The sequence below is a fragment of the Oncorhynchus masou genome, chromosome 19 (genome assembly GCF_036934945.1).
Source record: "Oncorhynchus masou masou isolate Uvic2021 chromosome 19, UVic_Omas_1.1, whole genome shotgun sequence".
Classification (NCBI taxonomy): domain Eukaryota; kingdom Metazoa; phylum Chordata; class Actinopteri; order Salmoniformes; family Salmonidae; genus Oncorhynchus; species Oncorhynchus masou.
Window position 1 is genome coordinate 12,981,995 of NC_088230.1, and position 14,288 is coordinate 12,996,282.

At 45.9% G+C, this 14,288-nt stretch overlaps 1 protein-coding gene across 5 annotated transcripts in view; it reads right to left on the reverse strand.

Moving 5' to 3' along the window:
- LOC135505824 (neurexin-3b-like) overlaps window positions 1-14,288 on the reverse strand; it is a 450,362-nt gene that overhangs the window by 305,881 nt on the left and 130,193 nt on the right. For all 5 annotated transcript variants that reach the window (XM_064924997.1, XM_064924996.1, XM_064924994.1 and 2 more), the window contains 3 exons: window positions 8,286-8,534; window positions 7,643-7,832; window positions 1,254-1,637 (listed from right to left, as the gene is read on the reverse strand). In XM_064924997.1, the coding sequence (XP_064781069.1) occupies window positions 1,254-1,637; window positions 7,643-7,832; window positions 8,286-8,534 (823 nt within the window). The remainder of the gene's footprint in view (window positions 1-1,253; window positions 1,638-7,642; window positions 7,833-8,285; window positions 8,535-14,288) is intronic.

Below are 14,288 nucleotides of genomic sequence, written 5' to 3' on the forward strand. Positions count from 1 at the left end.
GTTAGGAGCTAGGTTTAGTTTTAGGGTTAGGGTTAGGAGCTAGGGTTAGTTTTAGTTTCAGGGTTAGGAGCTAGGTTTAGTTTTAGGGTTAGGATTAGGAGCTAGGGTTAGTTTTAGGGTCAGGGTTAGGAGCTAGGGTTAGTTTTAGTTTCAGGGTTAGGAGCTAGGTTTAGTTTTAGGGTTAGGGTTAGGAGCTAGGGTTAGTTTTAGTTTCAGGGTTAGGAGCTAGGTTTAGTTTTAGTTTCAGGGTTAGGAGCTAGGTTTAGTTTTAGGGTTAGGGTTAGGAGCTAGGGTTAGTTTTAGTTTCAGGGTTAGGAGCTAGGTTTAGTTTTAGTTTCAGGGTTAGGAGCTAGGTTTAGTTTTAGGGTTAGGATTAGGAGCTAGGGTTAGTTTTAGGGTTCGGGTTAGGAGCTAGGGTTAGTTTTAGTTTCAGGGTTAGGAGCTAGGTTTAGTTTTAGGGTTAGGATTAGGATTAGGATTAGGAGCTAGGGTTAGTTTTAGGGTTAGCATTACGAGCTAGGGTTTGAGTGAGTGAGTGAGTGAGTGAGTGAGTGAGTGAGTGAGTGAGTGAGTGAGTGAGTGAGTGAGCGTGTGTGTCAAGACCCAGTTCAATTCCCCTCCTGGAGCCCCTTCAGAAGAGAAGACAGCACCATGCACAAAAGCCACTTGGAGGAAAAGTGGAATCCTATTAAATCTTTCTGCTAAGCCTCCATAAATACAAGGAGCTGTCCCAAGTCACACTCCTCCACTCCTTTCCTCTCATAATCCCATCAGGCTAAAAACAGAACACTGGCTGTAAGGTCCCTTGCTAGACAAACACACTTCTGTAATTGACTGAACTAACACAAGTTCTAGAGTTGGGTTTAGTGAGGAGAACGTTTCGTCGCTAAAAAAAAGTAATTGGATCCAAACCAGTCGGCACATCTATAGTTTAGTTAGTAGAAAGGCTCTCTCAACACAACATAAGATTCTCCTTCAATTCCTTGACGCTTAGGCCAAGCTTGACATTTTTGGGGTTTCAGATACAAAGCAGATAAAACTGTCCCATCGCAATGAGCATCACAATCTCCAATCACACAGCACCATCCAACGCAGCATGCCGATGCAACTCAGTGCTGAACCCGGCGGATGTAAACATTACAAGGAGAAAACCTACAGACTGCCCGTACATTCACCCAGCACTGAAATTAAAGGAGACGTGCACATGAAAACAACCCGTTTTTCAAACATTATAAGTAAAGCAGCAGACTCACCTCTCTCACACGTGCCGGCCCAGAACCCAGTCCCGGTGCAATCGCAGATAAAGCGGTTCCACCCTTCCTTACAGACTCCGTTGTTCTTACAGGGATTGCTATCACACTGTTTCCCCGTGACTTTACTGCAGGTGGGCCTGATGCCGGTGGTGTTCTGAGACTCCGAGATGGCCCGAATGTTTTTGGAGCGTCCGTCGATGAAGAGGTCCCTGATGCAGCCCACATAGCCATAGTTCAACATGGCCGTCCACAGTTCGGTAGGTAACACCAGGCCCACGCGGTTGTCAGGGAGACCACCCAGGTAGAGGTCTCCCTCCAGGTCTAAGATCTCGTTCTCTCCGCTGGCCGTGAACGGCGTACGACGGTTGTCCACTGAGATGATGCCTGGAGAGGAGGAAGATGGGGTGAGGAGAGGAAGAGAGAAAGAGGAAGGGAAGTTGAGTGTGAGGGTCGAAGCGATTCGAATATTGAGTCGTTTTTAGATTCTTAGACTAGTAGTCTCACGAGTTGTCTGTCTGACGACACATTATAGAAGAGTCTTGAGGCCTGGTTCACAAGGACAGTATGTTAGCCTTAGGCTACGATCAAGAGTGCTTGTTGTTTGCCATTGGTCAGAGGAGTGTGGATAAATCAGGTTTATGGTTCCAAAGACCTTCAAGTCATTCACTTCATTTAGTTCTTCAAACACCTCAGTGAACTACTAACTGTCCTCGCTGTCTAACTAAGAGATTTAAATCCCATCATGTGAAGTCCCATGAAACAGTTCATCAAGCTAATACCACCACTCAGCCCATATCCATATTATCTGTCTAATTTTTCTCTCTCTCTTCCCTCAGAAAATCCTCCTCTTCTCCCAATCCTTCCTTTTTTCCCTTCTTTCATTGGTGCTAGGTAGTGATTCATCAAAGTAGAATGTGTTGACACAGGGCTAAATTGGCTGCTCTAACCTGATATATAACACAGACCCAGGACATCAACTAACAGAAGTACTACTACTGCTCTCCTCTCTTCTTCTCCCGCTCTCTCTCTCTATCTCTGCTTCTCTCTATCTCTTTCTCTTTCCTCTCTTCTTCTCCCGCTCTCTCTCTCTATCTCTGCTTCTCTCTCTCTTTCTCTTTCCTCTCTTCTTCTCCCGCTCTCTCTCTCTATCTCTGCTTCTCTCTATCTCTTTCTCTTTCCTCTCTTCTTCTCCCGCTCTTTCTCTCTCTCTCTCTATCTCTGCTTCTCTCTATCTCTTTCTCTTTCCTCTCTTCTTATCCTGCTCTTTCTCTCTCTCTCTCTATCTCTGCTTCTCTCTACCTCTTTCTCTCTCCTCTCTTCTTCTCCCTCTCTCTCTCTATCTCTGCTTCTCTCTATCTCTTTCTCTTTCCTCTCTTCTTCTCCCGCTCTTTCTCTCTCTCTCTCTCTCTCTCTCTCTATCTCTGCTTCTCTCTACCTCTTTCTCTTTCCTCTCGCTTTCTCTATGTCTCTCTCTCTCTCTCTCTGCTTCTCTCTATCTCTTTCTCTTTCCTCTCGCTTTCTCTCTGTCTGTCTCTCTCTCTCTCTCTCTCTATCTCTTTCTGTCAATCTCTCTCTCTCTCTCTCTTTCTCTCTGTCAGTCTCTCTCTCTCTTTCTCTCTGTCAGTCTCTCTCTCTCTTTCGCTCTCTCTCTAACTTTCTCTCTGTCAGTCTCTCTCTCTCTCTTTCTCTCTGTCTCTCTCTCTCTCTCTCTCTCTCCCTCGCTTTCCTCTTTCCTTTTAATGTAGTGAAATCCATTCTGTTACGGAGCTCAAGGCAACGACAGACTTTCTCTTTCTCGCGCCAAATATAATCTTCCTCTCTAAAGCTCCTCTCTTCTCTGTTCTGTTCTGTTTGTCCAACCTTTTTCAGGTCAGAGGACACAAAGGATAAAGAAGCAGTGGGGGAAATAGAATCAGGAAATAGGATTTCAAAGGTTTTGCTTGATCATCCTCATGATACACGTCTCATCGCCTCATCCCCGAGATCAAATCAAATTGTATTTGTCACATGCGCCGAATACACCATGAAATGCGTTACTTACGAGCCATTAACCAACAGTGCAGTTCAAGAAAATATTTTCCAAATAAACTAGAGTACCGGTACCGAGTCAATGTGCGGGGGGGGGGGTTGCAAACCGTGCAACAGTATGATGCCTTTGATGTAAATTCTGAGGGGTTTTATAACGATCATCACCATTCTCCTCCACCACCATCACCTTCCCTCTCCCCCCTCCTTGTCCCCCCCCCCGGTCTCATGGTAATTGACCGGTAATTAACATAAACATGTTTAGCATCTCCAGGCCTCCACACATCCTCTACAAGCCATATACAAGCTGCTGATTCACACCTTTGGAACATCTACATTTAAACAGTCTAATAAATAAGTCTAATAAGTCTACTAAATCAATGTAATATGAACCATCACAATAAATCCATGATTTATTTTAGGCAGGTCTGAAGAAGCATTACAATATGAAGAAAATGTATTTCAGAAGAACAGAATAGGAATTGGCCTACTGTATGTTATCTGGCTATGCGCCATGCCAAAAAGGCTGTAGGCCTGCTCATTTGGCAGACAAGATATGCTTGTAAGTCATTTTGCCACTATTTTACATTATAAACTGGGTGGTCCGATCCCTGGGAGGAGACATCTTAAATCATTTAAAATATATGTCATATGCGGTAGTCTATGTATTGTATAACGGCCCAATCATTATTTTAATTTTGTTTTTATTTTAATTCCGTATTTTTTTCAGGATTGTGATCATATATAGGAATATACATATGAATAAACATATGCACTGAGTGTCCCAAACATTAGGAACACCTTCCTAATATTGAGTTCCACCCCCTCTTATACCCTCAGTGCAGCCTCAACATGGGAAACTGATGAGCGGGAAAAACACAGCAAATTTGCAGTTCTTGACACAAACCGGTGAGCCCGGCACCTTCATCTACACTGATTTAAGTGGATTTAACAAGTGACATCGGTTTCTGCCATGAAAAGAACAGGTATTCTTAATGTTTTTTACACTCAGCGTATGCATCAGTTCTAATATGCGAGTAGTGTTTTGAATTAACCATCACCTTAGAAAGTGCTGTCCATTTTGTTGTGTTAGGCTTTGGAACAACATCCACAACTACCAACACCCACAACTACCAACTACCAACATCCACAACTACCAACATCCACAACTACCAACATCCACAACTACCAACATCCACAACTACCAACTACCAACATCCACAACTACCAACATCCACAGCTACCAACTACCAACATCCACAACTACCAGCATCCACAACTACCAACATCCACAACTACCAACATCCACAACTACCAACATCCACAGCTACCAACATCCACAACTACCAGCATCCACAACTACCAGCATCCACAACTACCAACATCCACAACTACCAACATCCACAACTACCAACATCCACAGCTACCAACATCCACAACTACCAACATCCACAACTACCAACATCCACAACTACCAACATCCACAACTACCAACATCCACAGCTACCAACATCCACAACTACCAACATCCACAACTACCAACATCCACAACTACCAACATCCACAGCTACCAACATCCACAACTACCAACATCCACAGCTACCAACATCCACAACTACCAACATCCACAACTACCAACATCCACAACTACCAACATCCACAACTACCAACATCCACAGCTACCAACATCCACAGCTACCAACATCCACAACTACCAACATCCACAACTACCAACATCCACAACTACCAACATCCACCTACCAACATCCACAACTACCAACATCCACAGCTACCAACATCCACAACTACCAACATCCACAACTACCAACATCCACAGCTACCAACATCCACAGCTACCCATCCAACTACCAACATCCACAACTACCAACATCCACAACTACCATCCACATCCACAACTACCAACATCCACAACTACCAACATCCACAGCTACCAACATCCACAGCTACCAACATCCACAGCTACCAACATCCACAACAACACCAACATCCACAACTACAACAACATCCACAGCTACCAACAACATACCAACATCCACAGCTACCAACATCCACAGCTACCAACATCCACAGCTACCAACATCCACAGCTACCAACATCCACAGCTACCAACATCCACAGCTACCAACATCTACAACTACCAACATCCACAACTACCAACATCCACAGCTACCAACATCCACAGCTACCAACATCCACAACTACCAACATCCACAACTACCAACATCCACAGCTACCAACATCCACAGCTACCAACATCCACAACTACCAACATCCACAGCTACCAACATCCACAGCTACCAACATCCACAACTACCAACATCCACAGCTACCAACATCCACAGCTACCAACATCCACAACTACCAACATCCACAGCTACCAACATCCACAGCTACCAACATCCACAACTACCAACATCCACAGCTACCAACATCCACAGCTACCAACATCACAACTACCAACATCCACAGCTACCAACATCCACAACTACCAACATCCACAACTACCAACATCCACAACTACCAACATCCACAGCTACCAACAACAACTACCAACATACACAGCTACATCCTACAACATCCACAACTACCAACATCCACAACTACCAACATCCACAACTACCAACATCCACAGCTACCAACATCCACAGCTACCAACATCCACAACTACCAACATCCAAAACTACCAACATCCACAGCTACCAACATCCACAACTACCAACATCCACAGCTACCAACATCCGCAGCTACCAACATCCACAACTACCAACATCCACAACTACCAACATCCACAGCTACCAACATCCACAACTACCAACATCCACAACTACCAACATCCACAGCTACCAACATCCACAGCTACCAACATCCACAACTACCAACATCCACAACTAACAACATCCACAGCTACCAACATCCACAGCTACCAACATCCACAACTACCAACATCCACAGCTACCAACATCCACAGCTACCAACATCCACAACTACCAACATCCACAGCTACCAACATCCACAGCTACCAACATCCACAACTACCAACATCCACAGCTACCAACATCCACAGCTACCAACATCTACAACTACCAACATCTACAACTACCAACATCCACAACTACCAACATCCACAGCTACCAACATCCACAGCTACCAACATCTACAACTACCAACATCTACAACTACCAACATCCACAACTACCAACACCCACATCTACCAACATCCACAACTACCAACATCTACAACTACCAACATCTACAACTACCAACATCCACAACTACCAACATCCACAACTACCAACACCCACAGCTACCAACATCCACAACTACCAACATCTACAACTACCAACATCCACAACTACCAACATCCACAACTACCAACATCTACAACTACCAACATCTACAACTACCAACATCCACAAGTACCATATTTCCACTCAGTTTCAGCCTGTTGTTGAACTTCTTTCTTCAAATTGATCATCCCAGAGAGAACGCTACTGTTTTAAGTGAATTTTAAGTGAATTTCGATGGCATTTGCATTGATGTCAGAGTGGTAAGAGCCCTGAGTACCAGGCCATTAGGACCTGATGGATGGAGAATAGAGCCCTGAGTACCAGGCCATTAGGACCTGATGGAGGGACAATAGAGCCCTGAATACCAGGCCATTAGGACCTGATGGAGGGACAATAGAGCCCTGAATACCAGGCCATTAGGACCTGATGTAGGAACAATAGAGCCCTGAGTGCCAGGCCATTAGGACCTGATGGAGGGACAATAGAGCGCTGAGTGCCAGGCCATTAGGACCTGATGGAGGGACAATAGAGCCCTGAGTACCAGGCCATTACGACCTCATGGAGGGACAATAGAGCCCTGAGTACCAGGCCATTAAAACCTGATGGAGGGACAATAGAGCCCTGAGTACCAGGCCATTAGGACCTGATGGAGGGACAATAGAGCCCTGAGTACCAGGCCATTAGGACCTGATGGAGGGACAATAGAGCCCTGAGTACCAGGCCATTACAACCTGATGGAGGGACAATAGAGCCCTGAGTACCAGGCCATTAGGACCTGATGGAGGGACAATAGAGCCCTGAGTACCAGGCCATTAGGACCTGATGGAGGGACAATAGAGCCCTGAGTACCAGGCCATTAGGACCTGATGCTCGTTAGTGAGTTGGATAACCCCAAAGCATTTCCAGAGTCCATAAGAGGAGATTACCGTGACTCAAAGGTCACGTGGAATTTTACTGTAGTCATGACCCATGACTGCCGGTGTGGCGGTAATATGGTCACCGCAACAGCCCTACCTCCTCTTCCTCCTCCCACTCCACCCAGCCCTCTCTCCTCACCTGAACGTCCATCCCTCTGAATGTCCACGTGGTGCCAGGCTCCATCATTGACCTTGTTCTGGGTGGCTTTGACCTTGATAGTGCCTGAGCCCATGTCCAGCAGCAGGTACAGTCCTCCATCCAGCAGCTCTACAGCAAAGAAGTCTACTTTGTAGTTCTTCTTCCCTGCTGCGTCCCGTCGGTCCTGGGCCTGGAAATTAGGTGAGGTACTGAGTCTTCTGACTACCGGGAACCAATCATTCCAGGCGGGGGTGTAGTATATGACCAATATATCACAACCCCCCGCGGTGTCTTAATACTATCAAAAACTGCTTAAGAAGGTCATTGGAGCAGTAAAAATATGTTTTGTCATAGCTGTGGTATATCAGACCGTACACCACGGGTATGACCAAACGTTTGTTTTCACTGTCAGCCAATCAGCATTAAAGGCTCAAATCACATAGTTTCTAAAAATGAATTAACAACGTTTATTCAAAAGCTCTACATCAAGGCAACTTTAGCGCGAAACCTCGGGCAAATAAATCCACAGCAGGGAAATATGAGTGTGTGGCTCTCTTTCACAGTTCTTACACTTAATGGATCATTAAACCAAAACCTGAGTCTTCAACAGACCTTCATTGGGGTATTTCATTCGTTAGGTTACCTTGCCGTGGGTGAACAGGATGAGTCCGTTGGGCTCTGAGGTCCTGAAGTCGAAGGAGATAGAACCCATTCTCTTGGTGTTCCACTTGGGGAGGCTGAGGTAGGAGTCGGGGCTCTCGAAGTTGATAGGGTCCAAGGTGGCCACGTTCTCACACTTAAACACCACGTCCCCCTGGAGCTTCATCTTGGGGTCTACGATGCGGGCCAGACGGGAGAGCTCTAGACGGATGTCATTATTCTTGTAGACCACCTGGAGGGAGTGGAAGAGAATAGAGATCATCAGGGACAATTTTCTAGGTCCATATATGGAATAAAGGTATATGTTTTTTTTTTTTGAACTGTTGTGTAATATGTTGGTCCTCTTCCGAAGATTCAAAGAGCAGCAGACAGGAACAATAAACTCAATAAGAGGAGAGATGGATAAAAGAAAGAGGGAAACGTATCTTATTAATATGTACTCATCATTCTTTCGAGATTTTAGGTTCTATGTCAAATGGAGTTTAAATGGGGTATATATGGGTTTTCTCTTAAATGGATTTTTGTATAATTTGGGGTTTTATATAACATGTTGGTCGTATTTTAAACACATGAATCCAATATCCATTTTCATTTCCCATGTTTACTGTAATCTGGCCATATGCAGAAAGATCACATGCTAACAATATGATTGAAGACTTGCCTGCACTGCAGGATATGCAAAAGAGCTTTGAGATTTACATAAATTCACTGAAAGCCCACACTAACACACGGTTATATCAACAGCACTGCACTATTTTTGGCCAGCTAATAGACAAATGACCGATTAGCAACATAATGAACTAAACGTTCAACATGGTTCAAAAGTAGTGCAGTACGTACGCAATTACAGTAGGTGCCATTTGGGACACAGCCTGATTCCCCAGGGATATCAATGCCCCTGTATATACCACCATCTATTTATTCATGCATAACCCACCCCAGCGTTTAATGCACACTGTGGGGAGAACGTCGCACCAGCAGTACAGTCAAATACAACACAAATGACAGAAAAAAGAGAGGCAGAATTGTCAATTAAAATCCATTCAGGCGGAAAATTGAAGGTTCTCTTTTTTTTCTCTGCTAAGGAAGAATAAGTCTCTCTCTTTCTCTCTCTCTCTCTCCTATCTCCTTCCCTCAGTCTCTCTCCTATCTCCTTCCCTCAGTCTCTCTCCAATCTCCTTCCCTCTGTCTCTCTCTCTCCAATCTCCTTCCCTCTGTCTCTCTCCCATCTTCTTCCCTCTGTCTCTCTCTCTCTCTCCCATCTCCTTCCACCTGTCTCTCTCTCTTTCCCATCTCCTTCCATCTGTCTCTCCTATCTCCTTCCCTCAGTCTCTCTCCAATCTCCTTCCCTCAGTCTCTCTCCAATCTCCTTCCCTCTGTCTCTCTCTCTCCAATCTCCTTCCCTCTGTCTCTCTCCCATCTTCTCTCTCTCCCATCTCCTTCCACCTGTCTCTCTCTCTTTCCCATCTCCTTCCATCTGTCTCTCCTATCTCCTTCCCTCTCTCTCTCCAATCTCCTTCCCTCTGTCTCTCTCTCTCCAATCTCCTTCCCTCTGTCTCTCTCCCATCTTCTTCCCTCTGTCTCTCTCCCATCTCCTTCCACCTATCTCTCTCTCTTCCCCCTCTCCTTCCATCTGTCTCTCTCCAATCTCCTTCCCTCTGTCTGTCTCTCTCCAATCTCCTTCCCTCTGTCTCTCTCCCATCTTCTTCCCTCTGTCTCTCTCTCTCTCCCATCTCCTTCCACCTGTCTCTCTCTCTTTCCCATCTCCTTCCATCTGTCTCTCTCTCTCCCAGCTCCTTCCCTCTGTCTCTCTCTCTCCAATCTCTTTCTCTCTCTCTCTCTCCTATCTCCTTCCCTCAGTCTCTCTCCAATCTCCTTCCCTCTCTCTCTCCCATCTTCTTCCCTCTGTCTCTCTCTCTCCAATCTCTTTCTCTCTCTCTCTCTCCTATCTCCTTCCCTCAGTCTCTCTCCTATCTCCTTCCCTCTCTCTCTCTCCCATCTTTTTCCCTCTGTCTCTCTCTCTCTCCCATCTCCTTCCACCTGTCTCTCTCTCTTTCCCATCTCCTTGCATCTGTCTCTCTCTCTCTCCCAGCTCCTTCCCTCTGTCTCCTATCTCCTTCACTCAGTCTCTCTCCAATCTCCTTCCCTCTGTCTCTCTCTCTCCAATCTCCTTCCCTCTGTCTCTCTCTCTCCCATCTCCTTCCCTCTCTCTCCTATCTCCTTCCCTCTGTCTCTCTCTCTCCCATCTCCTTCCCTCTCTCTCTCTCCTATCTCCTTCCCTCTGTCTCTCTCTCTCCAATCTCCTTCCACCTGTCTCTCTCTCTTTCCCATCTCCTTCCATCTGTCTCTCTCTCTCTCCCAGCTCCTTCCCTCTGTCTCCTATCTCCTTCCCTCAGTCTCTCTCCAATCTCCTTCCCTCTGTCTCTCTCTCTCTCCAATCTCCTTCCCTCTGTCTCTCTCTCTCCCATCTCCTTCCCTCTCTCTCCTATCTCCTTCCCTCTGTCTCTCTCTCTCCCATCTCCTTCCCTCTCTCTCTCTCCTATCTCCTTCCCTCTGTCTCTCGCTCTCCAATCTCCTTCCACCTGTCTCTCTCTCTCCTATCTCCTTCCCTCTGTCTCTCTCTCTCCAATCTCCTTCCCTCTGTCTCTCTCTCTCCCATCTCCTTCCCTCTGTCTCTCTCTCTCCAATCTCCTTCCCTCTGTCTCTCTCTCTCCAATCTCCTTCCCTCTGTCTCTCTCTCTCCCATCTCCTTCCCTCTCTCTCCTATCTCCTTCCCTCTGTCTCTCTCTCTCCCATCTCCTTCCCTCTCTCTCTCTCCAATCTCCTTCCCTCTGTCTCTCTCTCTCTCCAATCTCCTTCCACCTGTCTCTCTCTCTCCTATCTCCTTCCCTCTGTCTCTCTCTCTCCAATCTCCTTCCCTCTGTCTCTCTCTCTCCCATCTCCTTCCCTCTGTCTCTCTCTCTCCTATCTCCTTCCCTCAGTCTCTCTCCAATCTCCTTCCCTCTGTCTCTCTCTCTCCAATCTCCTTCCCTCTGTCTCTCTCTCTCCTATCTCCTTCCCTCTGTCTCTCTCTCTCCAATCTCCTTCCCTCTGTCTCTCTCTCTCCCATCTCCTTCCTTCCCCCCTCTCTCTCTCTCTCTCCCTCTCTCTCTCTCTCCTATCTCCTTCCTTCCCTCTCTATTTCTCTCCTATTTCCTTCTCTCCCTCTCTCCCTCTCTCTCCCTCTCTCACACTGTCTCCTCCCTCTCCTTCCTTCCTTCCTTCCTTCCTTCCTTCCTTCCTTCCTTCCTTCCTTCCTTCCTTCCTTCCTTCCCTCTCTCTCTCTTTATCTCTGTCTCTCTCTCTCTCTCTCTCCTTCCCTCTAGCTCACTCTGGTTCTGGTATATAGGGCAGTGTGTGCATGGCAAACAGTAGTAGTAATATTTGAGAACACAGCTGTCAGCAAACAGATTCTGCAGCTACAGGATTACAGATAATCCTGGAAGATTTGACAGTAGATCAACACAGGGGCCCAGAGACTGGAAGGGAGGGAGGGAGGTAGATAGATAGATAGAAAGATAGAGAGAGAGAGAGAGAGAGAGAGAGAGAGAGAGAGAGAGAGAGAGAGAGAGAGAGAGAGAGAGAGAGAGAAGCAACAAAGAATTAGAGGCAGAGAGAGAGATAACTAGATAAGAAAAAAATGGGAAAAGAGGGAGAGAGAGGGGAGTAGAGAAAAAGAGAGAGGGAAAGAGGAGAGGATTAGTGTCCATGTACACTAGGCCGCTGTATGTCACTAGGGAGAAGTTGGACAAGGTGGTGTTTGTGTAAAACAACATCTGTAAAAAACACTAAACACAGTCTACCTAGGGGTAATTCCACAGGAACGGATTTACGCTGAGACCCACTTTAAAATGTATGCCAACAAAAACCTTTGAATTCATACAACTCTATGCACAACGGCTGACTTCTCTGAATCATTCTCACAGTAAATAAAACATAAACATTTACTGGAAAAACTGTTTTGTAACAGAATTACGGTAAAAATCTCCCCCAGTTTTATTCTGTTACCAGACTTTGTATCTGCACAGTTCGTCCTGTAAATGTGTTTTTGTAAAATGTTCAGCGGAAATGGTTTAATAGTCATTGTACATATGGTTTGTTTGACATTTAAATTTTGTTTGGTATACACTACCGGTCAAACGTTTTAGAACACCTACTCATTCAAGGGTTTTTCTTTATTTTTACTATTTTCTACATTGTAGAATAATAGTGAAGACATTAAAACTATGAAATAACACATAAGGAATCATGTAGTAACCATAAAAAGCATAACTTCCTTTCATGGGCACCGATGCTCCAGGCCAGCTCGTTAACATTAGCCTTCTACACCTAGCTACATGTTGAACTTCCATCCTCTCAGGCCAGGGGCACAACAACGTATGAATTTATGGTTGGATGACAATCACCGTTATAATCATTGGCCAGTGCAGAGAATTAAGTAAAACCACAAGTCTAAATCCCGATCTCCATCCATGGCTAATGTAGGAAAGGGTTGATTTTAGCTAGCTAGCTAGCCACCAGAGGACAATGACACAACGAGATGCAACAATTCAAGTTTTTTCTGTCAGTGAGGTTTGGCATCAAGTGTTATGTGATCGGTGTGAAGCAAAATCCAAATTCACTCAGTTTAGCTCAATACGGATTGGCTATTATAATTATTATTTTTTTATTAACAAGGGAGGCGAAATGCTCACTGGATTCCCTTACAATCAATGCTATGGGCGGCAACAATGTCATACTCTTTAGGACCAGACAGCATCAGATAGCTAGGATACACATATTGAGACAGAGGAGAGCTGTTTCTTTCACTCGGATGCGTTCTCCAGTGAGATACAGTCATCATCTTGCGAATTGAAGGACATTAATGAAACACAGATACATTATTTTGTTTATTTTTTTTCTTGGTAAAAAAATATTTTTTTGGGGGGGGATCCTGGCTTCCCTTGGCCAACCATGAATACATGGCGCTGACCCTCCGGCTTAGTTTGACAGTGAGAAGTGACCTTTAACACCACCATTCCTTGCCCCGTTATTCAAGGACACACTAATCCAACACAATCAACCCTTCTGTACAACAATAATAAGGGCGGATAGATACATCTGGTTATGACTAGCTGGACGCTCCATTCTGCTCTGCTGGTCAATAACCTAATGGAAATGATGTTAGAAAAGAGAGATTGGCCTCCCCGCACCCCTCATCTCTCCTCTAGCTGCCTTTGTTATCATCTCAGCTTTATTATGCTATCCATAGGCCATCACTGCTGTCCCCTAGCCACACGGGCCATTCACAATGCAACCACAGCCTTTGACGTGTCTGATTCTCCTTCCCTGCTCCTCCATATCTCATCCTTCTCCAGCTCTCCTCTTCCTCCTTTGCCCCCTTTTCCTCCTCTCTCCATCTTCCTCCTCTCTCCTCGTCCTTGTCTCCCTCTCCCTCCTCCTCCAGCTCTCCTCTCTCCTCCTCTTCCTCCTCCATTTCCCCTTCTCTCTCCATCTCTCTCCTCGACCTCTCCGCTTACATTTCCTCCTCCTCTCTCATCCTCTCTCCTCCTCCTCCCTGAGATGACATATTGATCCATGTCGGGAGCAGAGACGCAGACTAATCTACTATAGATCAGTGCAAGTCTTCTCTGCCCCTTCTTTCCCCGTTCACACCGGCTGCCTGTCTCTTTGTCTGCCTGCCTCTCTCACTCCATCTCTCCCTTCCTCCCTCGGTGGCTGCCTGTCTCTTTGTCTGCCTGCCTCTCTCACTCCATCTCTCCCTTCCTCCCTTGGTGGCTGCCTCTATCTCTCTCCCCCTCCCTCCTGTCCTCTTTTACTCTCTACCTGCCTGCCTACCTCTCTCTCTACTTGCCTCCCTGCCTTCCTCTGCCTGCCTCACTGCCTCCCTCTTTACATACCTCCCTCCCTCTCTCCTTCTGAAGATTTTGACTTAGTATTCATAAGA